At 50.4% G+C, this 26368-nt stretch overlaps 3 protein-coding genes and 1 long non-coding RNA gene across 4 annotated transcripts; 3 read left to right on the top strand and 1 right to left on the bottom strand.

Moving 5' to 3' along the window:
• Positions 1-2121: 2121 nt before the first annotated feature.
• On the top strand, positions 2122-10085 carry LOC122366181 (CDK5 and ABL1 enzyme substrate 2-like). The gene is made up of 9 exons (XM_043338124.1): positions 2122-2276; positions 3547-3999; positions 4209-4339; positions 5389-5705; positions 6066-6282; positions 6626-6744; positions 7133-7239; positions 7553-7754; positions 8195-10085. Exons 2-9 carry the CDS (start codon positions 3557-3559, stop codon positions 8327-8329), a joined length of 1671 nt encoding a protein of 556 aa, XP_043194059.1. The 5' UTR covers positions 2122-2276; positions 3547-3556; the 3' UTR covers positions 8330-10085.
• A 10178-nt stretch (positions 10086-20263) lies between these two features.
• Positions 20264-22434, top strand: LOC122366166. The gene is made up of 3 exons (XR_006253850.1): positions 20264-20410; positions 21909-22036; positions 22273-22434. It is a non-coding gene; the product is annotated as an uncharacterized LOC122366166 (long non-coding RNA).
• Positions 22435-22624: 190 nt separating this feature from the next.
• Positions 22625-23599, top strand: LOC122366169 (cathepsin D-like). Its single transcript, XM_043338082.1, has 2 exons — positions 22625-22630; positions 22817-23599. The coding sequence occupies exons 1-2, from the start codon at positions 22625-22627 to the stop codon at positions 23597-23599; spliced, it is 789 nt and encodes a 262-aa protein (XP_043194017.1).
• A 446-nt stretch (positions 23600-24045) lies between these two features.
• On the bottom strand, positions 24046-26033 carry LOC122366184 (larval cuticle protein LCP-14-like). The gene is made up of 3 exons (XM_043338134.1): positions 25957-26033; positions 25179-25324; positions 24046-24973 (listed from the first exon to the last, which is right to left on the bottom strand). Exons 2-3 carry the CDS (start codon positions 25322-25324, stop codon positions 24682-24684), a joined length of 438 nt encoding a protein of 145 aa, XP_043194069.1. The 5' UTR covers positions 25957-26033; the 3' UTR covers positions 24046-24681.
• Between the last annotated feature and the right edge of the window lie 335 nt (positions 26034-26368).

The following is a 26368-nucleotide window of genomic DNA, read 5'->3' as shown; positions in this document are numbered from 1 at the left end:
AGATAAGGGAGAATGGACCTGTATGTGAGGCCAGAACGTGTGACGATATGGATTGCAAACCAACAGAGAAATGCGAGGTTGAAGAATCAGGACCCATATGTAAAACAAAAACATGTAACGACATTAAATGTGAAGAGAATGAAAAGTGTGAGATTAAAGAGTCGTATCCCGTCTGCCGAAGCCTCACTTGTGGTGACATGAACTGTGAAACAAATGAGCATTGCCAGATGGACGGAGGCTTACCCGTGTGTGTGAAGAAGACGTGTGAAGACGTTCAATGCCAAGCCAGGGAGAAATGCGAGCTGACTGAATCTGGACCCGTCTGCCGACGACTCACTTGTGCCGACATCAGTTGTGGCGACGAGGAAGTCTGCAAATTTAACGAAGGAGTGCCAACATGTCAGACCAAGACCTGTGAGGATGTCGTCTGTGACGAGAGCGAGCATTGTCAGCAGACTTACGACGGACTGCGGTGCCTACCGAGATCCTGCGAGGATACGGGCTGTGGGGAAAACGAGGCCTGTGACTTGACCACGGTCGTGCCCGAGTGCCGCCCGCTGACCTGCTATGACTTCGACTGCGATGACCTGGAGAAATGTCAGGTCATTGATGGGGTTCCTGGGTGTCATAATTTGAGCTGTACAGATATAGAGTGTCAACCACACGAGAAATGTGACATTGAGGTCGGCGTTCCTACGTGCAATATCAAAACATGTGAGGATATTGAATGTGAAGCCAATGAGAAATGCGAAACCGATGGAGGGATCGTGGCATGTGTTGCAAAAACCTGTGACGACATTGAGTGTTCCCCAAGCAAAAAATGTCAACATGAGGACGGCTCTCCCACCTGCATCCCGAAAACCTGCAGTGACATTGAATGCGACTTCGATGCAACATGCGAGCTGACCGCGTCCGGACCATCGTGTACGTGCGGCGGTGTGCAGTGTGGTGACACGGAGGTCTGTATTACCACCTACTGGGGCCCGACCTGCCTGCCTGCGAGCTGTGAGCTGACCGGCTGCCGTCCGGGGCAGGTGTGTAACACGCGCGACATCGTGCCCTCCTGTCAGCCTGCCTCCTGTCCGTCGGAGATCCAGTGCGGACCGCAGCAGACGTGCCGGGTGGTCGACGGTGCTGCCACCTGTGGGGGAAATGAGGAACTAGGTGGTGGTGGTGAGGCGGAGGAGGGAGATCGTACCTTGACTGGCTATCCGTCCCCATCAACCAGGGACACAGATGACCGATATAGAGAGGAGGCTGAAGGCCGAGGAGGCATCCCTCCTGGGTTAGTTGATGGCGGCTCAGCTGAATTTGTCATAAAAGACAACATAAATGAGCTGGAAACGGGGAAAACAGGACCGAGAAAGAAGAGTACCGGTGATGCGACACACGGCGGTGTGGATGGTCCGATCGGCGGTAACGGGCACTCGAGCTTTCCGACGGAGGTGCGAGCTGATTCTCATGCGGGCTTTGTCTCACCAGCAGGGCATGTCTCGGATCCGGAAACTGAGGGAGCCCACTCGGGAGCGAAGATGATCAGCTGTGCTGACCTTACCTGTCTGGAGGGCCAGAGCTGCGTGGTACTCGCCAACGTACCGGCCTGTGTCCCTGACCGATGGTGGCGCCACTTGATACACATGCAGCGCCACCTACAATAGTGTTCGCACTTGGCTGTCTTGTGGATCTGGTTGCTTACCCAACGTATTATTCGAAGTTTGAAGAAGATAGTGGTTACACAGGCTTCGTTTTGCGTAGGAAAACTCATCCTTGATGAATCTTTGAAGCGCTCGGAGTGCTCAGTGTCCATAGGCTATGGAACTGGTGTTGAATGGTGAATAAATTGATGGGGTAGGACAGTTGAATGCGTTTGAATGACCTAGCCTCAGAACTTCGAAAAGCATAATTTTTTTCTGGCGCCAACATTTCGAGACGGAACGCTAAGTAAATGGTGAAAATAACAGTATAATGTACCTAACCGAGGTAAATAATAACGTGGAAATCCGGGCCGAAGAATAGGAGAGAAATTTCCCGCAATGACGAGGGAATTATCTAACTGGTCCTTTCTATTGAGAATATGGTAGCAAATAATTCTCACAAAACTAGCGCGACAGTTGCAAACGTGACCTTTGATTGCTTTGATTGGTGAATGGAAAGACGTTTTTTTTCAGAATTTAATTATTATTAATCTTACCTTACCATTCGTCCAAGGCCCCGGCGGCGGCCCCGGCCATCGAGACCTAACATCTCAAGTCACCTGTTCTTCTTTCTGTAAAGAGGTATTTGCACAAATAAAGATAGTGCATCAGCATTTTCAAATTGGCCATTCAAGGCCACTTCAGTTTCAAATCATGTTGATGTGACAAATTGTCATAGCCTGAAATGGCTCATGAGTTTTAGTTCAGTTGATATACACTAACAGGCCTAGAAATGTGGTTCTGGCATCTTCCTGGGATGCCAGGCTTACTAATACCGAAAATTCTGCATATTGCAAAAATTCAAAATTTTGATTCCATACGTACTGTCGTGCAGTCTAAAACATACTTTTCTTCATTAAAATAATGTTTTTTATTTATTTAAAAAATAATAGATTTCAGGTGCCGCAAGGGGGAGGGATTTGCCCGAAATGTCCCCCTTGGATCTACCAATGGTGATTTCTGACAAGATACAGCACAACTTATCAACTGCTGATATCTGCATTACAGTAAAAGGCTCTGAACATATTGTGCAAGATAGTAAATGACTACATTTTAACTCAAGCATGATGATAAAACATTCACACTGCTTGCTCTATGTAAAGAGAAGGATTATCAAATATCAGTTCCCAAAACAATTTTATAATTGTGTCTATTTTACATTGCAACTCTGAACTTCCACAGCCCAATGTACTAGTAGGTAGGTAGTAGGTATTGTAAGACCTGCTATTATAGGTAGTCATTTTATAATAATTTTCCTGTGCTTTGAAATAAAATTAAGATTACTGTTGTCTTGACTTGTTTTGAAGCACCTATTTCAGACTCTAAACAACAATTATCAATTAAGTGAATTGTGTTTTTGTCTATCATTTTCTAGAATTAAAGATACTGGAAAATAGTTATCTGCCAATCTATTACCCAACTTTCATCAATGATCATTCAATCAGCCACCTTTCTCTCCATAGGGCCAACAAAAATGCTAATTGAGCACCACATTATTTATGACAGTTAAGAGTAAGGCAGGTAAATTTTGTCTAGTGTGCTCCAAATTAAAAATCAACAAGGCTAACTGAGATGCCTAAAATCAGGTGCTAACATATTTGCAAAATCTTTCAGTGGAAATAGTCCTGGTTCCTCCTGATTCCTGAAATAACCAAATGTTCTGTTTCTCACATGGTCACTCATTACCAGATAGGTACCCACTCAAGTGCCATCCCAAACTAATTCGGTTTGTGTATCACCCTGCCTGCAGAACACAGACCATGACGCCGCCGATTCGGTTTGTGTGTCACCCTGCCCGCAGATCACAGACCATGACGCCGCCGATTCGGTTTGTGTGTCACCCTGCCCGCAGATCACAGACCATGACGCCGCCGACCCGCGCGGTCCGCCACCGCTCGCGACGCCGCCTGGCCGCGCTCGCCTTCCTCTCCAACATCTCCCTGGACGGCACGTACCGCGACACAAAGATCAGCGGCCTGAACCAGCGGCGCGTGGCGCCGGCGCCCGCCGCCACAGACTCCGGTTACGCCCTGGACGCGCCCGGCGCCGCCGTCACCGCGGCTGCAGCAGTACCGGCGGCGGGCTCAGAGACTGCCGAGGTCCCGGCCCCGGTGGATGCTGTGGACGGGTCCGGGGGACCGTCGGCGCCGGCCGCCGCGGCGGAGACGGTGGCGCCGGTGGGGGCCGGAGCGGCCCGCCCGCCGCCCGTGCTGGGCCGTCTGCGACGACAGAAGAGTGTCGACTCGAGCTGTAACGGCGAGACGACGCGCGCCGCCGAGGCAGCCGCCGTCACACATCGGGAGAGGTAGGTCCGCGGCAGCCGGGGCACTAATCGATACGCATTACACGACTGTATTTACACGGAAAAGCGATAAATACTCATGGTGACACATTTGGTGATCTATTCGTGGACCTTGAACTATGTATCTCAAAAACAATTTTATCGAGTTGTATGAGTTTGTATCTTGTGTCACCGGTGATAATGGCCCCTAACCGGTGCCCCCGCCACCCCAGGTGTCTGACAGTGGGCGGCGATTCTGACGGCATTCTGAAGCGGCTGGTACACCAGACCAATATTGGCAGTCTGTTGGACGACATGCGCGGCGGCCACGCCAGCAGCAGCTGCGAGAGCGTCTGTGGCAGCGGTGAGTACGGTGCACGCGCGAGGCTGACTGACGGGGGGTCGTACCTAGCCGTGGGCATGGTGGCAGGCAAGGCTAGCTGATAGTGAGGCGGGATTAGCCGGTGTTCAGTAGGGAATGGAAGAGAAAATGGGCTTTCACTGCCGTCTTGTATCCAGCTGCTGTGGGTCCGTGAAATTCATGGTGCTGAAGAATAAAAATATGATAGTGGGACTCGTTTAAAATAGTCTGTTTGTTCCCTTTCCTGTCACCCTCGTTTGCCCACTTTAATTTGCCCCGCTCCTACGGGGTCTCAGGCTAGCCGGCGTCTCACCTTCAGAGAGTGGCGGCTGCGCCTGGCCGCCGCCAGCCACTGAGGCAGGCTGCGGTGACGGGCCGTCCGACGCGGGCGCGCACTACGGCTGCTGCTGTGGCCCGTCGCCCCCTCCGCCGCTCCGTAAGGCGGTGTCTGTGGCCGTGTTAGAGGGCCTCCCCATTTGGGCCATCCACGGCCGCTGCTGCTGTGTAAATGTCACTGCGTCCGAAGTAGTGCGTGCATTCACAATAAGCTGATTCCGATGTCACTGCCGTGTTCTTCCAATACACTGCGTCGTGTTAGTCTGTTCTCTCAGCACACCTAAACAATTTCCCTTCAAATCGGTGAGGTAGATTATGTGCGCAATGAGCCCAAGCTAATGCGCAATGTCGCGCCCTTGTGCACTGCGCTGTCGGCCTTCAGCTGGATTTGGTATTGTGTTCATGATTGGGACTTGTAGTCTTCGTCACTATACATGTTAGTCACTTTACTCGACGTTGTGTCACCGAATGATTGGTGTATCTTCACACATTCCCTCACATGTTTTGGTTGATAAATGGACATTCTTGCTGGAATCTATCCAAAATATTTATACTCCAACATCTTTTCAACATTAATCCGATCTGACATCTTTTCTGTTGATAAATTGGAGTTATGAAAGGTTTGGGGACCTGTATTTGTGTGCTGCCATTGCGACTTTATCTACCACCACCCCGCGCTTTGCCTGACTCTCACGCTGTCCTCGCTGTGTTGGCAGTGCGGAGCCACAAGCTGTGCAGCAGCGTCTCGGAGGTGTCGGCGCCGGCCGTGCGGTTCGTCCACTCGGTGCGCGACCGGTGCCCGATGGCCGACGAGCGACTGGTGCTCGTCTCGGCCGCCCGGCTGCCCCTGCTCGTGCACTCGCTGCTGCCGCCGGGCCGCGCGGCGCGCACCGGCAGACGGGAGAGACACGAGCGGTCTGACCACAGCTCGCGGCGCCGATACAACTCCGGCAGCCGCGCGCCGCTGACCACCATCGCCGACCGAGTGGACGCCTTCTGTCTGCTGGGACTGGAGCCGCTGCAGGAGGGACAGGTGGGACAGGAGGGACTGGAGCCGCTCCAGGAGGGACAGGTGGGACAGGAGGGACTGGAGCCGCTCCAGGAGGGACAGGTGGGACGGGTGAGACGCTATAAGAGAGACAGTTGGGACGGTTGGGACAATTCAATAAGGACAGGAGAGATCGCTATAGTTTGACCGAAACTACAGTTTGACTGGTTTATCTAGTCGACGCTCCCTCACCCATTCGATGTCTACTTTATAATTCACAACAATCCTCAGGGCTGTGGGACCAGGTAAGCACGCTGTTCTTGCCACTGTTTGTTTTGTCTTTGTCCTCTCCAATCCACGCTGAGCCCTCTCTCCTCACCAACTCCCCGCTCTGCCCGCCCACAGGAGGTGTCATACAGCCAGCTGCTGCAGCCGTCCTCTGCGGCGTTCCGTCCGCCGCGCCGGCTTCACTCAGTGGAGAACGAGCTGGAGGCCGCCGCCGCCGTCCACCAGAGGAACACCGCCCTGCACGTGCTCAACCGCTGTGTGTCGCACGACCCGAGCGGGGCCGCGCGGCCGGCCGCCACAGCGCCCTGGACTTCCGCCGACAGGGGAGACAAAGGTTAGGAGATGGAGTAGTGGTCGGGGAGACCGATCAGAGACGGATAGTTGGTAGGCGAAGGAGACGGATTGGGGAGACAGGACAGGTAGTCGGTGAGACACATTGGACCCAAAAAAGATCGGGGAATTCATATTGTGACGATTAATAACATATTAGCGGTAGTTTTGAACAGTTGAGTGCTGGCTAGAGTGGTCATTGGCCATCATAGAATCTTCCCAGCACAGTTCCTTTCGGTGGATTGACTGTGCGTCCTTACGGTGGCGTGACACTCGGTCGCTGTCTGTCCGTATGTCGACACCTATCGCCATTCTAACGTCTGTCCATGTCTGCGCGTTCTCTCCAGTTCTGGAGGAGGAGCCGTCTAGCGAGTCGCAGGCGATTCCGTATGACCCTCTGTTGCTGGATAACCCGGAGACCCAGTCGGAGAACCACCGCACCGTGCTGACGTTCCGTTCCTACCGGGTCAGTCGCCGCCGAGCGCCGGGAGACAACGGGGGAGGGCTGGGAAGGCCATTGTGGTCGGGATGTGTGATTATCTGATATTCAATGATGTATTCAGTGGGTCCATATGAGATATACACTACAGTGTCTCCAGTGATGCAATGAGACGCCACCTGTTTGGTGTCGCTCACCCAGTGATTTGATAAGACACCGGACTTAGTCAGGGAATGACATTCCCTGACTTGAAGTCAGGGAATGTCATTCCCTGACTTCAATATCTTGTGTTGCTCTTCAGTCATGTGATGAGACATCCCTTGTGCCATCCCCCAAGTGGTACAATGAAAGTGTCCCCGCTCCCAGAGTGATGAAATGTGACACGCCCTGAACATATTCCCTCTGCTCCTCACAGTCGTCCATCATTGACTACATGAAGCCGTCGGAGCTGAAGAGGGTGACCAACGAGCAGTTCCGAGAGCAGTTTCCGCATATTCAGCTCACTCTCTCCAAACTGCGCAGGTAAGCTGTGTGGCAATGGGTCGGTGGTGGGGGGGGGGGGGGGGAGGACAATGAGATGGCTGGAATTCCATGTGATGCGTTGGGAAGAGGAGTGCAATGCTGTCAGTGCGGGTAGCAGGTTTACGTGGGGATGCTGATCCGGGTCGTAAGATATCTACAATCGGAGGATCACTCGGTCAGCTTTTATTACCGCGGTTCCCCCGTGTGCCCGTGAGCAGGCCCCATCTGGTCCCGCACTGACTGATCCGAGCTCTCCTATTTCAGTTCCCCGTACCCTCTGAACTCAGCTCCACCAACCCCGTATCGCCCGCAGTCTGAAGCGCGACCTGCGCCGTATCGCCAGTGAGTGCCACATCGACTCCCTGAGTGTGGCCCAGGCGCACGTCTACTTCGAGAAGCTGGTGCTGCGCGGTCTGATCGACAAGGCCAACCGCAAACTGGTGGCCGGCGCCTGCCTCCTGCTCTCAGCTAAGATGAATGATGTCAAGGGCGAGTCGATGAGCCAGCTGGTTGAGGTGAGACTGAGAATGGTAGGGAGACAGGGGAGGAGAAATTGTTTAGAACGTGGGCCCCAGCTACGAATGAAATAAAAACGTGGGCTTAACGAAATTGTTGGAATGTATGTTTGGGCTACCGGTAATGGGACGATTGAAATGAAATCGAAAATTGTTTGCTGCTACAGTCTACACAATAAAAAATTGGCTTTGTCGGCATTGAGGGATATGCCTATTTAGGTCAGTGTATCCCATGGGCTTCTATTTTTTTTTTTTTGCAACGACAGTGGTATGGTAAGCCAGGTCAACCCTGTAAATCCTCCCGACCGCCGCTGGCACAATGGATATGAGTCGACGGCGGTTCTCATGCGTTGTTTACACTAGCTCAGCCATCCAGAAGCACTGTCTGTGTGTGCGGCGTGTCTGTTCCACTTCACTGACCGTCACCCCTCCATTCGCAGAGGACGGAGACCGTGTTCCGCATCAACCGTCGCGACCTGATCACCTGCGAGTTCAGCGTGCTGGTGGCGCTCGAGTTCGCCCTGCACCTGCCTCCCAGTGAGGTGGAGCCCCACCTGCGCCGTCTGGAAGCCTGACGACTGCTGATTTAGCCGGCCGGGCCGGCGGGGAGAGAAGAGAGGAAGACAGAAAGAGAAAGAGAGAGAGAGGGAGAGAAAGAGAGAGAGAGAGAGAGAGAGAGAGAGAGAGAGAGAGAGAGAGAGAGAGAGAGAGAGAGAGAGAGAGAGAGAGAGAGAGAGAGAGAGAGAGAGAGGCGTAAGGAATCCCTGCCCTTGGAGGAGAGAGGGATGACACCGTCTCCCTAAGGAGACAAGACGGCGCTATACATATCTCAGCTCTCGGTGAAAAGTGGGAGGTGTGACCCAGCACCATTCGCTCCAGGGCCCAATCTTATAGATGTCGTGAATATGATTTGGCAGCACTAGCTGAAGTTCAGCTACGATAAGCTATGCTACGCTATCGCATGCTAATTGGTCTTCAGGCACTCCTATCCATTGTTTGCTGACGCTCAAAGAAACTGGCATGTCACGCAGTTCGTTACTTAGATGCGCAGTTGCCAACACCGTTATCAGTATACACATGCTGCGAAGTGCCATAAAGAGGAAAGTACGACACTTTAAGATTGGGCCGTGGAGGAAAGAATGGCGACCCTGCATCCACCCCTTGAAGGAGAGAGGTGTGATATTACACCCGGCACCCTGAAGGACAACGGTGACAGTGCTTCCTCTACCGAAGGAGGCGAGACACTACCCGATGGATGAACAATTGGCGTTAGTTAGATTGAATGGTGTTCCATGCGGGCTGTTCCTGAGTTTGAGTGGATTTATGATTTTGCGGGTGTGACTCGGCAGTTTTGCTGATAAGACTTTGTGGCAAAGGGTATTGAGATCGTAACGGGACCAGGTCGAGCTTGATGATGAAGACAATGGACAAAGTGGCGGACGCATTTGACTGCCAGAGTTTTGTTTCTGGAGTGTCCAAGAAACTCAGTGTTGTGGGACGTCATACCGCGATGCCGGCGGCTGCTATGGCGTGTTGGCTGCTGCTACGGTGTATATACCTACACTTGTGTCCGTCCTTCTCTGACGTCTACCAGCTTGATCGTCCGGCATTTCGACTGCCCCCATACGAGTACCATATACTCGTAATTTCCTAAAACCGGCGGTGAATATTAAAACGGAGCTGTCTTGCCACATGCACTTTGCGTTTTTGTCGTTGGAGTAGCTAGTAAGCTGAGTGCATAACTGCGATGTTATTGTAACCGCGATAGATCCGGGCTTACGGTTAAGAGACACTGTGTGCTAAAACGTGTAGCTGTGACTCGTCGGGAGCTTTCTGAGCTGTGTGTCGCTATTGAAGCGTGGCCATTACGTTGTCACTGGCGGCTAGCCCCAATGTCGATGTCGCTGTTACATGCCACGATATTTTCGAGATGCAGAGAAGTTGGAACTGAAGAGGCTCGCTTCATCGTATAACCGCCTGATCGTGTGCAATATTGTTTATTGTTGACGGGTGACTGCTGGGTTAAGTGTGGTTGTTTGGGTGCCGTGTGTATATTTACAATATTATTGAGCGCTGACGAGTGACTGTACTGGACGTTGTTGTTTACCGTGTGCAATATTGTTGAGCGCTGACGAGTGTGTGCTAGACTGGGTGCTGTGAGTTATTATAACTCATAGGGACGTGCCAGCTCGCCGTTCCGTGGTGTAAGATTCAGGCCGCGCACGGTGCTGTCGTTGGCGTGTTTCCGTTATTCAGATATCCGAGGTCGCTATTGTAAAGCTTCTGGAGTTGAGGTGTGTCCGACCCTCAATAAACGTACATTGACAGTAACGTGGCTGTTTAATTGGCGTTTTTTCTTCTTTTAATGGTAGCTGAGCTGCAATAGATCGGCTAAGGAACGTTGATTTACTCCTACACAAACTATACGAAGTTGTTCTCTATATTCTTGAGTGTTCTGTAGAACTTTAAGTAGCATAAAGTAAAGCGGTATCCATCGTGATTTGATCGCACGACGTATCGTTGAGGTGAACACACGTAGGTAAGTTGTTATCACGATGGAATTATCGAAGCTCCTATTATAACGCAGACCAGACGTTACATGGCACGAAAACTGCAACAAAGGCGCAACGGGCTGGAAACTGCAATAGTGTACCTATCATTAGCGTCGCCACGGGGGGGCAAGCGGGGCAGCTTGCCCCCCCAACCTCGGACCGGGCACACCCTGAGATCGATACAGATCCGATGAGATTTTGGAGTCGGGAAAAAATGGGGGTACCTTTCTGAGAATGCCTGTGAGGTCAGACTAGGTTGGAGCGTGCAATTCAAACCAGAGTCTGACTCGCAGTCGCCAAAATCTTCAAGACTCCGAGTCCAGACTCGGAAATGTCAATGCTGTGATTCATTTCATGTTCCTAGTTCGTTCTTTATTACATTTTACAGCTGATTTTCATAAGTTTTGGAGTGCTGACACAATTTTCGTTCAAAGCGTGAAACGAAATCTTCGCGGGGCCTTTCTCAACTCTCGTCAAATGTCTGCGACAGGCTCAAGTACCGTACAAGTGTCGCAGGGCTCATGACTGACTCTGTCAGTCATGAGCATGACTGACTCGTGGAAACTTACGCTGGTCCATCCTATTCCCAAGGCATCAAAATCCGACGACTTTAGCAGCTACCGGCCTATCTCCATTCTCACCACTATTGGTAAAATCACCGAGCGCGTCGTCTCTGAACAGCTTTATTCCTATTTCTCTTCTCATCACCTGTTTTCTCCAAACCAGCACGGCTTCAGAACCAACCACTCCACGGACACTGCTCTACTCACCCTGACCGATCATGTTTTCCGGAGCATGGACCAGCGTGAAGTCACCGTTCTCTGTCTGTTGGACTGCTCGCGCTGCTTCGACTGCATCCCACACAGCTCGCTTCTGCGTAAGCTCGAGCTCTACGGTGTAGATACCCGCTGGTTCCGGAGTTACCTTGCCAATCATTATCAGCGTGTGCAGCTTCACTCTACCGGACCGTCTCGTGCTCACACGCTCTCACAGCCGCTACTAAACCCTATCGGTACCTACCAGGGTTCATCGCTCGGGCCATTGTTGCACAATGTGTATGCTAATGACCTGCCGCTCTACACCGACAACTCCACCGGCATCATCGCCTACGCGGACGACGTCCAACTGTACGTTTCCGGACAGCCGAGAGACATCGTTCAGCTGAAACGGTCACTGGAAGGCAGTCTATCAGTTCTGTCGAACTGGTATGGCAAGAACGGCCTCAAGTTAAACGCTGCCAAAACTCAGCTGATCGTCCTCGGCACGCCGGAGATGACTCGTCGTCTGCCTCCCATTACCATCAACTTCTGCGGCTCCACCATCACCAGCTCTGACACTGTCAAGAACCTGGGAGTATGGTTTGACAGTGACATGTCGTTTGTGACGCATACCAGTGACGTGGTGCGGCGGTGCACCGGTACCTTGTGTGGCCTGAGTCACAGTAGACACAGTCTCCCAGCGACAGTCATGGTAACGTTGGTGCAGGGGCTCGTCTTGTCGATTATTAGGTACTGTCTGTCCGTTTACGGTGCCAGCAATGTAACCCAGCGCAAACGACTTCAAAAGCTGGTTAGGTTTGCTGCACGAGTCGTCTCAGGCCGTAGGAAGTATGATCGGGTGAGCGATGTTATCAACGAACTCGGCTGGCTTAACACCGAGAGCTTGTTCAGGTACCAATCCATCGTGCTGGTGAACAAAATGCTGGCCACGTCAGAGCCGCAGCAGTTCGCCACCTGTCTAGTCACCCGGCAGAGTGTACAAGGGCGGGATACCAGGTACAATGACATGCTTGTGACCCCCACTGTCAGGTCAGAGTCCGGACGTCGCCGTTTTCTGTACTCTGCGGTGTCAGGGTACAACGAGCTGCCGGCGGACCTGCGCGCTCTTAGTCAGGCTCGATTCAAGCCGGCACTGAGGGAGCATTTGTTTGACCGCGAGCGAGCCACTTAGCTGTCCTAGTTAGCACACGTGATGAGGGTGAATGTGTGAATGATTGCGGTGACTGTTGTCATATCCCATTCGATTTGTATATGCACAACGACTTGGACATAGAATAGCCGTGTTTCCACGGACATGTCTGTAATGTGAAATAAATAAATAAATAAATGAGCTTGCTTTAAACAAAGGCTCCTAAGGAGCTCCACTAAGCCCTAAAGAAGCTTTCAGAGGGCCCAAACCGGCCTCTGAAAGTCCCACTGGTGTCCATGTTCTCTGAGGGCCCATACAGGGATCTTTGAGCCTTCGAACATTTCTGAGAACCTTAACTGGCCTCTGATAGTTCAGCCAAAACTTTTGAGGCGACAAACTTTGCTAACTCCAAGCCGGCATCTGAGGGGTCACAGCTCACGCAGCGGCGTATTTAGAAAATCGCGAAGGGGGGGGGCCAAGGGTTTGGAGGGCGCCACCTCACCCAAGGAGGGCGCCATACGGTCGCGAGATAAAAAATCGCTCAGTGGGGGTTGGGGGGTTGGGAGGCGTTTTTTACCATGCCACCAGTTTTTTTTTTTGCGTAACCTCGTATAGGTCGTGCTGCATTGATTTTGCATCGTGTGTATTCTTTATACTCCAGGTCACAAAAGGTCAAGTGTTCTTGAAATGCTGCGCCGAAGGCGCGCGAAATTTTTGAAAACAACCTTTTCCTCCGCTTTTTAGGCACGCCTTTTATACGATCACTGTTCAAAGCTCCTCTCGCTCTTTTACCAAATTTGAAGGTGTAAAAAATACCTAAGGTTTGGTCGGGCCGCTGCCACACAAACTGTACAGAAAGCTTGGCTCATGGGTGTCGATGTATAAAAGTTTATTGGCGGTAGTATTCTATGACCGTGATTGGCGGTGGCATATCTACGCACCAGATCACCGTATCGGATTGATACCGGAGCGCGAGATGCGTAAACATCATCCAAATTACCTCAGACCAGCCTTCATAGCCTTCTCACAGATGCATACAGTGTACCCACATAACCAGTTTCAATCACCGAAACTTCAGATGCCTGCTGTTGCGCCCGAACCTGTTGACAATACTTAATCGTAATCCATATAGACATGGGTGGAGAATGTTTGAAAAAGTTACCCCGGCCGGCGACCGATAGTCGCGGGAAGACGATATACTCACGTTGTTCTCAACGGTCATCATCAAACCCCAATTCTGACGCATGGAATAGGATGCTGTGTTTGCTCAAGGATGAGCGTTGTATCCGACACCGTATTATTCATAACATTTTTGGAATGATCGAAAAGGCAATTTCCTTTTAAATTATTATTTCTTTTTGCTTAAGCTTGCAATTTCACACCGAACCCAAACCAAACCATATGCCATTTTGAGTACCTAAATGTTGCGTTTTCAGCTTTTTATTGTGTCTCAAAATAGCTACAAAAAGACAACTCACCATAGTAGAAGCTTTACAGAGAAATTGACAGATCGAACCAAGCAAAGCACTAAAATAGGTCACTGACATCCACGGGCGTAGCCTTTTTCAATGTTGGGCGGCTCTTATAATACAAACAGGGAGTCGATCCAGGAATATCGACCGGTCCCAGTCTCGTAGCTCAGTTGCTAGAGCGTTGGATTCCGCGTGGCGAGAGCACGCAGCCCGGTTACAACAGTCCGAGTTCAAAGCATGATGGCCGCTCGGTGTTTATGAGCACCCTGACGGGTACGCTCATAAACGGGTGTGGTTGCGGTTGGTGGCAGGTCAGTTGAAGGCAATGAGGTCAAGCAGTAGTTTTGAAAAAGTGCGCCGAAGGCGCGCCAAAATTTCGAGACTGAGCAGGATTTGAGAGCAATCTTGGCATTGGCGACCACACGCGGGTCTTAGGGTTGGAGATTATGGCAAGTTAAGTAAATGGTAAATACCTACCTGATTTGCAATATTACGCCCATGGAAGTCAACATTCGAAGAGCGTGAGTTTTCTTTTCTCGTATGGAGACAGCTTTTAGGATTTACAAGAGTAGAAAAGTTACCCCGGCCGCGCCGGGGTAGGCTGAAAGTTACCCCGGCCACGGCCGGGGTGGCCGGGGCAGGTTCTCCACCCATGCATATAGATGCCATGATGCACGTAAAGTAGGATCAATCCGTTAAGACCAAAGACGTGTTTTATGCATCGTAGAGCGTAGATAGTTTTGGTAGGTATAGATACTTCATTCATTGTGCTGAATGCACGTTCATTTGTGGCAGTTTTCACAGGCAAGACATCAACTATGTGCAATAGAACGACTAAGTTGAAAAACATGCCAAAGGAGTAAATAAATGATAGGAGGGCAGCGATCAACGGATGTTGCCAATAGGTAGAAGGGCTGCGATCCACAGGAGGGCACTAATAGGTAGAAGAGCCCCGGTGCGAGCGACTTTAGCGAGTGTCATTTGAGCGAACGTCATTTGAGCGAACCATTTTCAGCGACTGGCGACTTAGCGAATATCAAATTGAGCGATTATCAAATATAGCGATTATCAATTTAAGCGAAAGCTATGTTTCAGCGACATCTTTTTCGTCGACTACAGTTTGAGCGACTGTCATTTCAGCGAAACACTTCATCGTCCCGTAACGGTGTATTTTTCTTTTTCTTTTTTTCTTTTGCGAGCGTACGTACAACGAATGTTTCCGTAACTTTTCATGGTTATCCGGAACTGGATGGCGGATGTCACGTTCAAAGTTCAGACATTAAGCTCCAAATTTAATGCCGCATTTCTCAAAAATTCCAGCGGTTCGATTTCACCCCCCCCCCCCCTGCTGTTTGCCAATACTGATGACCAAGCGTTTGTTCAGAGATTCATATTGCTTGTGCTGTTTTTCGCGAAATTCCCCCGCTTGAATTTGGATCAGTCCACCATGTTGTAAAGTTTGTTCTTGCCCCAAGCAACGTACGAATTTCCAGATATTTGGGTGAGGTCCCTGAAACATAGACTGGATCCCCCTGTGCCATCCCTCAAGTTTATTATCGGTCCTTGGTATTCCTTCCATCGTCCTATATCTCATGTTCCACATTTCCAGATCAAGGTTGCAGAATGAGGCCAGATATTTTTGTGGTTTCCAAGCTTAAAAGCAAATTCTTAATTTGCCGCGCGCAGCTTGAAGCATGACACATACCAAGCGGGTATTCCAAGGGCAAGAATTCCCGAAAAGTAGCAAATGATTGACTTCCGTCGCGTTCGGTTTCGCTGTAACTGTGTTCGCTCAATTGGTCCCCCATTGACCTCCATATATTCGCTCAATCTGGTTTCGCTGATTCTGGTCCTCGCTTAAGTTGATAATCGCTGTGATTGAATTCGCCGACCTGACAATCGCTGAAAAAGTCAATCGCTTAAATTGATAATCGCTGAAAAGGCTTCGCTCAAATGTCGTTCGCTGAAATGACGCTCGCTCAGGTGTCGCAGAACCAAGAGCCCCGATCAACATCCCGAGTTTCGACAGTAGGGCACCGATAGGTAGGAAGTTGACGAGCAGCAGGAGGGCGCCAATGGATAGAAGGGCAGCGATCAACAGGAGGGCACCAATAGGTAGGAGGGCGCCGATCAACAATCAACAGGAGGGCGCCACCAGGTAAAAGGGTGGCGAGGAACAGTAGAGCACCAATAGGAGGGTGGCGATCAACAAGAGGTCGCCAATAGGTGGGAGGGCGGTCATCAACTGGAAGTCGCCAATGAGCGGAAGGGTGACGATTAAAATGGGGGTGGCAATGGTGAGGAGGGCGCCTTTGCTCAAGAGGATGACACGAACAGGAGGGCGTCTGTGCGGAGGGCGCTGGTCAACAGGAAGGTGCCAGTGGATAGGAGGGCGGTGATCAACAGGAGGGTGCCAGTGGTTAGGAGGGCGGCGATCTACACGAGGGCGCCAATAGGAGAAGGGCCCCGATTAACATTCAACAGGAAGGACTAGGGAACCAATAGGTAGGAGGGCGGCACTGAACAAGAGGGTGCCAAAAGGGAGAAAGGCGGCCTTCAAAATTTCACATGAGGGCTCAATAGGTAGGAGAGCGCCAATAATTATGAGGACACCGATCAGCAGAAGGGCGGCAATGTGTAGCAGGGTGGCGACCTACAGGAGGGCGCCTTCGGGTGAGAGGGCGCTTATTTACAGGACAGCGGCTTACATAGGCGACCACCGTTACGCTTAGAGAGCTACAGCCTACAAATGTGGTTGGAGGGCGCCCGAGGGAGCCCTCCAACCGTATTTGGAGGGCGTATTTGGAATGGGCGTCCTCCGAGGGCGCCCTCCATCCGTATTTTCCCTGTAAACACATTCGCGATTGGAGGGCGCCCTCCAGTCGCGATTGTTTTTCGATTCGATTATATCACAATTGCATTTGCGATTGGAGGGCGCCTTCGGCGCCCTCCAATCGCAAAGGGCGCCTTCGGCGCCCAAGGGGGGGGGGGGGGCCATGGCCCAGTGGCCCCCCCCTGCCTACGCCCCTGAGCTCACGTGTCCCTCTGAGGACGTCCGCAATATTATGTCCCTACGTAGGGTCTGCGTAGGGTCCTTAGGAATTCGACACAGACCCCGAGGGTTCACACTGTTATCCGAGGTCTCCAGGCTCACCCTGGGCCTAGTCTCTTAGCACCCGCCGCCCACACTGGCTTCTGAGGGCCCCACTTTGGGCTCGGAAAGCCCTAAAGCACCACGTACACGTAAATATTTGAGGTGACCCACGCCGATCTCCGGGATTCTAAGCATGCTTCTGAGAGTCAGCACTGACCCTGAGTGGCCTGAAATGGCCTGGAAGTCCCAAACCTATCTCTAAGAGATCCCTTGCCGCTATGCCGTGCGTAACTTTTGGTTCCGTTAAACAGTTTTTGTTCGCGTTTGCAGCGCTTCCCTTCACACGAAAAACGAGAAACTTTTGTTCACACTCGAGTGAACAAAACACTTCCTCTCACTGGAGCAAAGATGAATTACTTCCAATTCACACTTCCGACATTCACTCTCCGCCGAATGCCCAACTTAGCTACGATCGGCGGCTGGGATAAGTCCTATGCATTTCACGTAAAACCTCTGCATGCATGCGTGAATGGAGGTTTTAGCAGGGTGATCCGATTAAATGGAGCGTTTTTCACCTTTTTCTGGGTAATGATCATGAGCGTCGAGCGTCTGCACAGGGACCCTCTGCAGTGCGTCGGTAATCGCAGCCACAATATACTATAATTCTACCAGTTGTTTTTGTCATGAAATTTCAAAATTTCGAATTTTTCTGTAGAAAAATTACATGTCATAGCTAGGACACCTTTGCCACCATCGGATTCCTCGCACCATTGCGCGTCAAATGATATGTAAAACGAGTGAGTAAAGACTGGGGAAAGGCAAGTTTTAACACAAAAGTTGATTTTGCCCCCCAACCGAAAATCTCTGGCGACGCCTATGGTACCTATACCTGCAACAGACACTACGGCATGGAGACTGCAATAGTACACACAACAGTAACATCGCGGTATGGGGACTGCAATAGTACACTGATTAGTAGCACCAATTGGTATGGAGACTGCAATAATTTACACAACAACCACGGCATAGGGCCGGCAACGGTAACATTACGGCATGGAGACTGCAATAGTACACACAACAGTAACACCACGGTATGGGGACTGCAGCAGCACACTCTTGTGTAGCGCGACGGCACGGAGACTGTAACGATACACACAAGAGTAACACCACAATATAGAGACTGCAATAGTACACACAACAGTAGCACCACGATATGTAGACTATGATTATGATAGTAATTAGTATTTAGTAAGTACACAGTACACACGACAGTAACAGACAGGGCGGTATGGAGACTGCAATTACACACAACAGTAGCAGCACGGTATGGAGACTGCAAGATTACACAACGGTAGCACTAGGGGATGAAGACTGCAATAATACACATAATGTAGTACACATAACTTTTGCAAAGAGACTGTAATAATGCCCACAGTAGTAGCACCAGTGCATGGTGTGAGCAGGATCACCAAGCTGTGACAGTACACGCTATGACTGCAACCTACATGCTTAAAATTGAAAATTATGATGTGGGCTGCTTTGTTGCGATAACAGAACAATGCTGCTTTTGTCGCATTGTAAGTTTTGGTCGACGACAGTGCAATGAGGTGAAATCCGCCCGCTTGGTTTACCGGGTTATTTTGGAGCACCGTGTTGTGATGCGTCGTTGCATTGCGGTGTGAATGCTGGCTAGGTAACCGGACAGGACAGCCAGGGCAGGAAGGAAACCGGCTGGAAGGAAACAGCTGAACGTCTGCCAGGAAACGGACAAAGTGATTCATGTCGGCTGCGACTCACTGGTGGATCCGGGGAGGGATATTTGGGCCATTTGTTACTCAGATACATTAGAAATTGAGCAGATCGCTGTTTTTTCGCAAATAAAAAAGCTAAAACTGTAGTTTTGGAAAATGTTTTTTTTTTCTTTAATATTCACGCAGTAAAGATCAAACTTGGGAAAATTCGTGGAAATTTACGAAATTTTTATGGGAAATAGTTAGCCTTGGTTATGCCCTCACCCCACGGCGTTTAGTTCTACTATCACCTAGAAATTAAGTCTGCAGGAACCGATATTTTTGCATTGCTGCATTGTGTTTTTGATCAGCCATCATTGGGAAGCAAAATAAGTATCATACATATCTAACATCCATATTTAAAACAAAACATTAGTGCGCGTGTCTGCGTGCGAGTGTATTTCATTGCGTCGTTTTCCCTTTTCGATTCACTTCCCACATACGGCATTTGATTCAATGTTCGTTATCGATAAGTTGGAGGACGAAAACTATAGCTAATCCGTGAACACAGCCGATAAAAATTGAGACCGCACCGCGCTGTGACCGTGTTGGTTTTCCGTCTATGGTACCGGCCCGCGGCCCGAACCCGGACGGAGGCGGCGCAGCGGTAACATTTACCGGGAGATTCTGTCCGGTTGTGGACGGACCACGGCAGCCAAACCGCCACAGCTGTGCTATATGGTGAAACTCGGGTGCGGAAACACGATGTCTGCGCCTGAATGGGTGACAAATGATTCGTAAAATGTTATTCCCTGCACCGTGTCAGGTATACTTTTTAAAACGCTGAATTATATTTTCCTGAATGTCATAACGGTCGGTCAACCATTTACAGGCGTCGTTCGGATGGCATATGTAGTCCCGATAACTAGGTTCACAAATACGGCAGCCAGCAATCCTCATGTCCGGCGTCCCGCTTTCTCTTGGATCTCGGCTAAGAGCTCGCTAGATTGCCGATATACTTGCATCCTTGTTATAACTTCATGATCATGATGAATCCGACATCCGTTATCCTCATGATATAGGCCAGCACATCATAAAAGCAATGAACATCGAGTACAATGAAATCGAGAAGAATATTTACCACTTCATGAAAGACACGGATTGATCACAGATCGGGCAGCATGAAGGCGTCTTTTTTAGTGAAAACACCTTATGCAACAGTCTGTTTTTTCTCGAAATCAATAATCAATTCCTCAGATTATACAAGGGCGCCTCAGATTATACAATCAACGATACAGCACAATAAAATACAGTATCTACCTACCTTCAATGAAGCACTTGATGCTTATTTGGTACGGCTTTGTTGGCTCATTATAACCCTTTTGGCAAGGGTTTTCAATGATGCCGAGGGGAGGGGAGCATGGAATCTAACTACCTATGTATGTACTCTGCTTTTAAATGTGATGGTTGGTTATTTCTTGCGTAAGGTCCGATGAGCATATGATATACCTATCATATATCGCACTGACTGTATCGTTAGTACTGATCACACGCAGCTGACCGCTCTTCTTGGAATCATAGAACAGCGGTAACACACAAATGTAGTCCTTATGCAATGGATGCACCGGTTCCTTGTTGTTCCCCATTCAAGGAAGGGTGACGTTGAAGGGTAGCCTTGCATCACCAGATGTCAGGCCAGTCGCCGCCATTATAACGGCGGCCGGTCGTCGACAGAGTCCTCGTCTATCCGTCACAAAGCGCCCGGCGACGTCACGGAGCCGATCGGACGGACCGCGGGCTGGACCCAGGCTGGATTGGACCGAGATCGAACCAGAGTGATATCCGGGGACCATAGACCGCCTGGTCCTGCTCACTGTACGGAATAATCGTCTAGTGCAAGGTATGCAAGGGTAAAAAAGTTCCCTGATAATAGTCGTTTTCACGACGGCCATCTGGTACACATTTGGTGCACATTTGATGCAGATTAGGTGCAGATTTGGTCAAATTAGGTTCAGTGTACGAGTATGTCTTAGTAGCATATCAGCTAGGGCTGCACTAATTGCTTATATGCCTGCTTTGTCATATATCAGAGAGTATAATCTATTAAAACACTGAAATAAATTCATAAAATGCAGATATTTGCTGTAAAAGAGATTAAGTGAAGATTTGGTCAAATTAGGTGCACTCGCCGGATAGCCCGTCGTGAAAACGGTCACTTTAGGTGCATTCGCCGGACAGCCCGTCCTGAAAACGGCTAATACATGTATACGTTGCAATTAGGTCAAGAGAGATTCTTTCCCCAAAATACTTATTGAACCCCGAAATATGGCCAATGAGTTGAACCTAACGACTGTGCTTTTATCAGTATGTAGACGAATATGTAGGCACTGGCACATACTACGTTAAAGGGACTATCCCACCTTTAACATGGGGTTTGAGTTGAGATAGCCAAGTTTGCGGCGAGGTTCAGAAACCACTATCTATCTAGGTTGCAACCCCCGCGGCCTCTTGGTGTTGAAGAAATTCGTTCCCTTCATTTGAAAATGGGCCTTGTACAAGGCCCTATCTTCAACATGGAGCGACCGTTAGTGTGACGTCACCTCGTTTAGTCATTCTGATTTAAATGGGTTTGTTCGTTGAAAAATCGCTTAAAACTTGGTCTGAACTTTGTTGTGGTGCCTACAGAGTAAAAAGAATCAGCTTTATGACAGTAATGTGGCCTGGGGAAGGAGGTAATTTTGGGCTGTGACGTCACATATTTGAAAGTTTGTGTTTGGAATATGGGAAGCCTAAGATGTTTAATGAAAAATAAATGTCAGAACCGTGTTCCTGGTCATCCAATCTATAAAGTCGGGCACAATTTAACTGGTTTTAACAACATTTTAGAAGGTGGGATAGTCCCTTTAAGGTGTGCTTTGTGCGGATCGCATCCCATATCTCGAGAAGTGTATAGCGATAAAGTTGAATGGTAAATCTGCACCGTGGTACGTGCTCCGTGGAATTAGTAGAGTAGTTTTGGTGCCCCGTGCAGAACGTAAAGCTGCACTGTAATCAGCTGTTGAAATTTTCGAGGCAATCACATGTTCAGTGCTGCTATAGAAAATCGCATCCATGTTCTGAAGTCATTATTACATTTTAATCATCCCGACACAAAACATTTACAAACGCATTAAAAATATAGGCATGAGAATTAAAAGATGCCGGTAATAACGGAGAACGCCCGCAGGGGACACAAAGATCTATCGCCTTAGCCACGTGACGGTGCAGGGCTGAGACGGATGCTTTCGTGACTATATTTATGTTTCCCTGCTGTTGTAAGTATGCAATGATAGCACTGGAAAATAGAGATAAAGGGTTAATGAAGGTATGTAAGCATAACGTTATCTCTCTATCCTCAGAGCCGGTAAAATTCGAAATGCTTCGAGTTCTGGTGGTGGTGGCAAGCCTGGGGCTGCTGGAGGCGCAGACTACCGAACTTGTTACGACGAATGTGCTGATCCAGCCACTGGATAACATCAAAACCAGGGTAAGTGCAGTACCTATAAAGGCTGCAGGTGGACGATGGTTTTATAAAAGAGATCAAATAATGAGTACCTAAATGAGTAAAGTAACGAGGAAAGTAACCGGCAAGTACTCTCCGAGGCTCCGAGCTTCCTTATTTCTTACGTTACATTTTCACCTGATTATTTCCCATTTCTATTCAGACTATCTAGTGATCTCGCATACCTTTCTGACTTCGTCGCATCGTCCAATCACCGACAGGGCACCCAGGCGTTCGTGGGCGCGATAGGGGTCGGCACGCCGCCGCAGATGATGCCAGTGACCTTTGACACGACCTCTGACGTATCATACGTGGTCTCGGCCAACTGCACGGCACCCGTGTGTGCAGCGCGGCCGCAGTACGACGCTGCACTCTCGTCTACCTATCAGGCTAGTTGGGTATCGAACAGAGGGAACTTTACTCGTCAGTAGTCTTCCGTGAGTCTCTGGAACAGACATCAACGATCGGGAACGGTCAAGTGCTAGCTAATTTTCCTTTGCTGTGCTACTTTCCCGTTTACTTTCCTCGCATACGAGTGGATGCATTTCACATAAATTTCGAGGCGGAACTCCCATGGCTGTCTCCAAGAATTTTTGTTATGAACTTAGCTTTGTGACCGAGTAATATGACTCCTTGCGCCGGCAAGCGTTTCGCTTTGGTTCCTCTCCCAATTGCGGTGCCTACTTACGTCTTTCCCTTTAATTAATTCCTCGTGATTAGGGCAGACGTTTTATTCTGTCACTCACCTCCCTTTCGCTTCCACAGGCTGACGGCAAGCCGTTCGAGCTGCCGTTCGGACAGAACGTCAGCGGCGCGCTGTCACAGGACTCAGTCACCGTGGCCGGCATCACCGTCAACAACATCACGTTCGGCGAGATCACGTCCGTGTGGTCCGACTGGTACAACAACCTGCCGCAGTCCGGCGTCGTCGGCCTGGGTCCGGCCGACTCTGTGCTGGACGTACTGGCCGCGGAGGGCCACATCCCGGGCCGCCAGTTCGGTCTCTGGCTGGGCCGTGACCCGGCCGGAGGAGAGCTGACCCTGGGCGGCCTGAACGGGCGCCGGTTCAGCAGCACGCTGACCTGGGCTGAACTGCTGCCCACCGCCAAACGCCAGTGGACGGTGACCGCTGAGCAGGTCTCCTTCGAGGGCCGCCCCGAGCTGGGTCTGTGCCCAGACGGCTGCTCCGTGGCTCCCATCAGCACCACGCCCTTCTTCCTGCTGTCCAACACCAACGCCGACGCCGTGAACGCCATGCTCGGCGGCACGGCGTTCGGCGCGGCCGGCGCCGTGGCGCTCGACTGCCGGACGCTGCACAAGCTGCCGAACATCACCATCAGCGTCCAGGGGCGGGCCATGCCGCTGTCGCCGCTCGAGTACACCTTCCACCTGCTCTTCCCCAACCACATGCAGATGTGCATCTCGGGTTTCCTCGGCGTCAGTCACCTGGACAACAGCACCATGATGCTGGGCACACTCTTCATGCAGAAGTACTACACCGCTTACGATGCCGAAAACGGCCTGCTAGGGTTCGCCGATAGCGTTTGAAGAGCATCGCCACTGTGCTAAAACCTTTTCAATTATAGACACCTTTTCAGCGGAGTTTTATTCTGCTTTCGGTATGTGTACGCATGTACCTTGCTACCTTTTTGGGAAAGGATATTTGATACATCATTGCTCTATATTAGTGCAATTGTTGTACTTGTGACTAATAAACGCTTACGATGCATCGTTTTTGTCTGTGCCGACCAATGCTCCAGATTTTTAATATATGCGACCGTTTATGTTACGGCCCAGTTGAAAAGCCCCGGTATATCAATGCTGCCGGTCAATATTACGGCAACTTCCACCGATAATTTCTTCAGAGCCACTATGATCTGGACCAACGCATCGCACCGTGAAGGCGTTTTCCAGATAAGATTATCTTCAAGTGATTAATTACCACGAGACCACTGGTAAGAGTAGGTATGTACCAGGGAAATGAAACGCTAATACGGGACTCAACATTCATATATGAATACGCATATATTATCATGGACGGCAAAACAGGCACAAAACACATTCAAACTGTTGCAGAGCGGCACTTCCAGCACAGACCATCGATGAAACAGCGGCACGATCCAAACATAAATCACAACGCATCTCATGCAACAACTTCAACGAACACAGCAGCCGGTATTGTCAACATTGGCAGGTGATGGAGCTAGCTGACAGTGAGAGATTTGACAGCAGCATGGTACAAGTGACAGATAGGTAACAGTGAGACAAATGACCAGTTCGTAGTGACAAGTGATAATGAGACAAGTGATAATGCCGAGTGACAATGCGCGACAAATGACAGCGATAGCTGATGAGTGACTTTAGCGTGATGGAGTCGAAAGAGGAGAATCAAGTGGTCATCCCTGGCAGAAAAGACCAATTTTTCATGTACCTACAAGTGCGATCTGACAGATGCCTCTGTTGTACATTTATTCAACACAGTCGTGAACCTGCGGACCGGCAGACCTGCACAGTGACGCCATCTGTAACAAATCCTCAGCAGCTCCGGTCCGGTGACCTGCACGCCATCTACACAGTCCCAGTTCTTTCCCCTCCCTGCCCCCTCTCGCTCCCCACTCCTCCACGTCACCCTAGAAGCCCACGTTGAACTCTGGCAGGGGATCCGGCACGGGCATTCCGGCGCCGGGCACCTGCGGCAGCGGGTACTCGGTGGGCGGCGGCGTGGGCAGCACCTGCTGCAGCTGCTCCGGGTTCAGGATCTCGAAGCCGTTCTCGTCGGCCAAGTACTCAAGCACGACGGGCACGCCATTGTCCAGGGTGTACTCGATGCGGCCCTCCTTGACGTAGGATCCCGAGTCCTGCAGGAAGCCCGGGTACGAGATACCCTGCTCCTGCTGCGATATGCCGTTGTCGGTCCGGAACCTGCCAAGGCGAATAGGGATTTGAAGCGTTACTGAAGTGTTCATTGCTCACAGTCCCGTCTTACGATTGCTATTCGCTAGATTGTATCACACTCTCATTTCAGATTCTCACTTAATAATATCGTTAGTCGAGTGCTAGCTGATGCTGATGATACTGGTTCTCGTCTCGGTTTCTTACCGTGACCGTCACGGCTGTAAGTACTCACGCCAGGCTGTAGCTGCCGTCTGGAGACTTCCTCACATCGTCCTCGAGGATTTTGGCGTCGGCAGCCAGCTCCCTGAGCCGTGCCCTCTCCTCGGTGGGCGCGGCAGACGCCGCCGCCAGCAGAGCGATAAGGCACAGGCTTCTCATCTGAAGACGATTACATACGGGATCAAGCTGGGATGATGGGCAGGGACATCGCTTTCAAGTTTGAAATGGATACCTACACTTGAAAGTTGATTTCCAGCCAGCGCTTTTCAGATTTTTGCGGTGATTATATCATCTTTTTTCGCGGGTGTTTCAAAAAGTGCACATAAATAATTGACACTGACTGCTCTTCTGTAATGCAAAAGTCATTTTGCAAGATAAGTGACTGCACTGTGGCCTCAAGCTGGGTCGTTATGTTTGATCTGAGCCCAATTTTTTAAAGTTAGCTTTTTAGGGCACTAAGGCAAATTGAGCGTCTCGAGGGTGACTACACATTGGTGATGAAATGAATGGCATGCATCAATATTGTAACAAAAACGTTTTATGCACGAAAGTTTTGTCGATCAATTTTAAACCATTAGTTTATCACACACCCATCCCGAATCTATTACTTCATTCATACAGCCTCTAATCCTGATTCTATCACATCTTTCCATGAAGTCGAGGGCACGTTATTTTAGTCTGAATCCGAGAACGCCGCCTTTCTCGGCAGTTTGCTCCTCTCCGAGCACTTTGGTCCGCTCCTCCTGACGCAATCATCACGCATAATTGCACGGTTCCAGCATTTCACTCACGATTCACTGCGGTTCACCGGGTCCCTAGCTGCTGCCGCCGGCCGTCTCACGAGCAGACTCGTGCCGAAGGAGGCAGATGCGCCTTATCAAGGCTCAGCTCTCGCTCCCGGCAGCACGTGACCGGCCGGTGCCAAGGTCGCTGGAGGGGGGGGGGGGCGCCGTTGCAGCAGCGGCCGCAGTGGAGAGAAAGGTGACCAACTGACCAACTGACCAGGTGACGCGGGTGACCGGTCGGGCAGGCCGTCCGGCTCACCGGACCATCTCGGCCGCCCCTGTTACAAGCGCCGTGCATGTCTGCAGGCTACGCAATGGGACCAGTGTCGGGCCGTCTGCCAATGCCGTGTGACACATATACTCAGCCTGACAGGGGCGATCAGCTTACCTGTCACAGTCTTAGCACTTGACAGGATCG

This window comes from Amphibalanus amphitrite, unplaced genomic scaffold (assembly GCF_019059575.1).
Source record: "Amphibalanus amphitrite isolate SeventyFive unplaced genomic scaffold, NRLGWU_Aamphi_draft 000789F_arrow, whole genome shotgun sequence".
Lineage (NCBI taxonomy): Eukaryota > Metazoa > Arthropoda > Thecostraca > Balanomorpha > Balanidae > Amphibalanus > Amphibalanus amphitrite.
This window is presented reverse-complemented; position numbering and strand designations above follow the sequence as displayed.

Excerpts from the sequence above, each read along its gene's own strand:
- LOC122366181 (XM_043338124.1), top strand. The coding sequence starts at position 3,557 with ATGACGCCGCCGACCCGCGCGGTCCGCCACCGCTCGCGACGCCGCCTG. Across the intron at positions 4,340-5,388 it reads CGAGAGCGTCTGTGGCAGCG|TGCGGAGCCACAAGCTGTGC; the intron begins GTGAGTACGGTG and ends CTGTGTTGGCAG. Across the intron at positions 6,745-7,132 it reads TGACGTTCCGTTCCTACCGG|TCGTCCATCATTGACTACAT; the intron begins GTCAGTCGCCGC and ends TGCTCCTCACAG.
- LOC122366184 (XM_043338134.1), bottom strand. The coding sequence starts at position 25,324 with ATGAGAAGCCTGTGCCTTATCGCTCTGCTGGCGGCGGCGTCTGCCGCG. Across the intron at positions 24,974-25,178 it reads GACGGCAGCTACAGCCTGGC|GTTCCGGACCGACAACGGCA; the intron begins GTGAGTACTTAC and ends TCGCCTTGGCAG.